Source organism: Zingiber officinale, chromosome 1B, assembly GCF_018446385.1.
Source record: "Zingiber officinale cultivar Zhangliang chromosome 1B, Zo_v1.1, whole genome shotgun sequence".
Taxonomy (NCBI): domain Eukaryota; kingdom Viridiplantae; phylum Streptophyta; class Magnoliopsida; order Zingiberales; family Zingiberaceae; genus Zingiber; species Zingiber officinale.
The window spans coordinates 5,391,835-5,395,343 of record NC_055986.1 but is presented as its reverse complement, the minus strand read 5'-3'; the positions used below and the strand labels follow the sequence as shown (position 1 = coordinate 5,395,343).

The 3,509-nt window shown below is 44.7% G+C and overlaps 1 protein-coding gene across 1 annotated transcript; it reads left to right on the top strand.

Moving 5' to 3' along the window:
- The first annotated feature begins 1,266 nt into the window (after nucleotides 1-1,266).
- Nucleotides 1,267-2,229, top strand: LOC122024879 (chaperone protein dnaJ 20, chloroplastic-like). Its single transcript, XM_042583934.1, has one exon. It carries the CDS (start codon nucleotides 1,343-1,345, stop codon nucleotides 1,877-1,879), a length of 537 nt encoding a protein of 178 aa, XP_042439868.1. The 5' UTR covers nucleotides 1,267-1,342; the 3' UTR covers nucleotides 1,880-2,229.
- Nucleotides 2,230-3,509: the final 1,280 nt, after the last annotated feature.

Sequence of the window (3,509 nt, the reverse complement as noted above, 5' to 3'; positions counted from 1 at the left end):
GAGCTAAATCCCGATCAATCAACCCCCCGGTCGGCTCCTGGACGATCTCACCATACCTCCCGATCCCCCAAGATTTGGGGCAGATGTTATACCCAACAAAACAGCCTGAGCTACCCCATTCATTCCCGATCGGGTCATAAGGTCGGGACATGAGGTGCTACACGATAACAAGGTCAGAGAATCGTAACCGTCTGTCAAAGAATAACTGTTAAATGTCAGGAAATATTCCAACAATATACTGTCACATGTAAATGGAACTTTCTTTCAATCTATAGGAGGATGTCACGTGTCCTCCATCACCCGACAAGTTCTGACATCTGACATTCTCTGACAACAGGTAGGCTCCAGAAGGTACACAATGCCGTATAAAAAGGGAGGTTCTCTCTCTTACGCAGGTATTCTCTCTTACATATTCGCACTTGTCTTCTATTTTTCATTTTCTTCCTTCGTACACTGTTCTTTTATAGAAAAAGTACATGACTTGAATGTTGGAGGGTCTGCTTCGGAGACTTTTTCTCTGGTTTCTGACCTCTAACATGCTGTGTTTATCTGAATGTACGCAAAACTCAGGTACTACCGACTTAATCACTGCTATCCATCAGCACCGCGTGATGATCTGCTCATACAGATATATACAATAAGAATGTCACAGTCATTTCTCCATCAACACTAGCTCATTCGATTTTTGACTTCGATTTCGAAAAGGATAAATAAATAAATAATTTAGACGGTTATTTAAAAAGGCAAAATACTCATTACGAATATCAAATTTAGATACTAAATGGATGTTCTAAAAGAACATTTATAAAAAACCGCAAGGAGAACATTTCTCAATCCGATGTCCGTTTTATTTTTATCTGCGGGCGCAAGTTGGCCGCGGTATCGAGTCGGCGCCTCGGCGGATTCATAAAAATCCAACCCGTGACACTGTCAGCTGGTAAAAAATTCCACAAGTAGATCCACAAAGTAGCTTGCGTGGGAGAGAAACTTCGCTGGATCTGGACATAAATTTAAATAAAATATCAAAAGATGCGACCGTCGCGTGTGCGTGAGGACGGCACGTGTAATTGACGGTAACGGCCCTTCCTACCAACTGTTATTTGCCTATTCTTATCCAGATCATCTCCTTGCTTGCGTTGCAAACTTACCAGCTTCGAGTTCTAGAAGCCTTCCGAGTTACAATTCGTGACGTGTCCTCTTCTCAATAATTAGATGTAGTTGTAGTAGATGGCATGTAAGCAGCTCATTAGTTATCTTCATCTCTCTATAAATCTCTCAAACTACTTCGTCATTTAGATCCCTAAATTGCAACAAGATCACTAACTAGATTCTCTCAAAGAAAATGGCAGCTTTAGCTCTTTCATGCCCCTCTAATTCCTTGTACAGATCTTCCTTCGCCCCAATCCCTGCCAAATCAACAGTAGCCGCTGCTCCTCGACTCAGGGTCTCTGCCTCGGCCACGGACACGATGTACGACCTTCTCTCCGTGTCGCGGACCGCCGGGCCAAGCGAGATCCGCGCGGCGTACCGGCGGGTGGCCCTGCGGTGGCACCCGGACGCGTGCCGCACCGCCGGGGAGGAGCGCCGCTACGCGGAGCGCTTCATGGAGGCGCGAGAGGCCTACGAGGTGCTGTGCGACCCCGTCCGCCGCCGCGATTACGACCTCGCCCTCTCCGGCGACCGCTGGGCTGCCGCCGTCGGCGCCGGCCCGGCCTTCCGCGAGGGGCGCCCTCGCCGGCGAGGAGGCGCCGCGGTGTCGTTTGGGAACTGGGAAACGCAGCTGGACGGGCTCCGGCGGCGGTCGGCCGTGGCGGAAGCCGGCGAGGAGGAGGAAACGTGGGGCGGCCGCGTGCGCCGGGCCCGCGGCGCCACCGTCTAATGGATCGAGCCTTTTGGCGGCGTTTGGCATCAATTGGACGGCTCCGATCGGGTGAATCCTGAATCGATTCGCTGGCGGCGGCTCGATGGAAGGGACGACCTATCTTCGAATTGACAAACACGATCTCGAAATATTCAATAGATTCAAGAATGACGGCGAAAGGATGAGATCAAGATCACGAATCTTGCGTTGGATATGTGAATGAAAATAAAGGTGGATGGGAATAGCTTGTGTAAATAAAGGTGGATGAGATCAATTTACGGACCAGGAGATCTGCTCCCGTGTATGAAGATCACAAATGTATAGACAGAAATTAAATTCTCTCTTACACGTCGATGCGGAGGCGTAAATTCTGTGTTGGGATTGTACTGAATCACGTTGATTCATATGCGTCTGTGTGTGTCGAATACGTTGATTCATATGTGTCTGTGTGTGTCGAATGTGGACTGATGGGGTAAAATTTGTCCAAGTAAAATAATTAATATTTTACTACATGATGAATATAATTTTACTATCTACTCAAGTGCTTAACGGCTGTTAATGGTATATTCATAATTTCTTAAATGAAATGGTAGATTGACATTTTAATCCGGTAAATAGTCTTTAATCCACCATTTAACATACCCAAATGAGATTTCAATCTGATAAATAGTCTTTAATTGAACATTTAATATAGCCAAATGGGAGAAGGCTCTTATAAGCGAAAGCTATAATAAATAAGACAATCTCCTTCCGTCTGTGTTTCCCTCACTCTCATCTTCTCAGACGTGCATCTTTTGTTTGCCAGAATATCTATGATAATATTTGGGTATCTTTCAATTATGAGAATCATATATAATTTATCATTTTATTCATAATAACTTCAAATTACAACTAGAGATGGGGTGAATCTCAAACACTCGTCATATGCAAGCTTCGACATCATATATTCCCAATTCAAGTAATCAAGTGATTTCACTCTCGACTCGATTTCAATACCCACTCAGAAATACTACCCGAGCACTTGGAACCCATGTGACAATCAAGAGTCGTTCGGCATATGTCTTCACTCAGTAACGCTCTCCATTCGACGAGAGCACTCGGGCATCTCAATCACCTCAGGAAACTTCCTGAGTACTCAACGTTTGGCAGTCCACTCAGAAGTCGGCGGACCCTCTCGACTCGATGACTCGGCACTTGGTGTACTTGACCGACCTAGCACTTAGGGTACTCGGCTGACATCTCACTCAGACTCGGAAAACATTGGAGTAGCTGACCTCATTGTACTCGAGAGAGCCTGACTATGACTAAAGAGGTCCTCCTTGTGCACCGACAACCTAGCAACTCATCCTAACCTTTAAGGCCGACAATTTAATATTATCAGCTTAGGCCACTCAATAAATATTAGGTTTGATTGAATTTATAATTTCAAAGTAGACTCCTCAATCTCCGGCAACCAAGGTTGTTCAACATCTTGCAAACGAACAAACGATTTCCCCATGATTTTGATTCTCTTAATTTGCTGTGAGATCACCAAATGATCATGTAAACTATATGATTCAATCTCATATTCATTACAAATGTAATTTACCAATATATAAAAGATAAATAGGACATTTTGAGAGTCATAAAATTAAAGAAAATAATTTCA

What these genes read in the sequence shown, in the direction of transcription:
- LOC122024879 (XM_042583934.1), top strand. Translation starts at nt 1,343, where the DNA reads ATGGCAGCTTTAGCTCTTTCATGCCCCTCTAATTCCTTGTACAGATCT.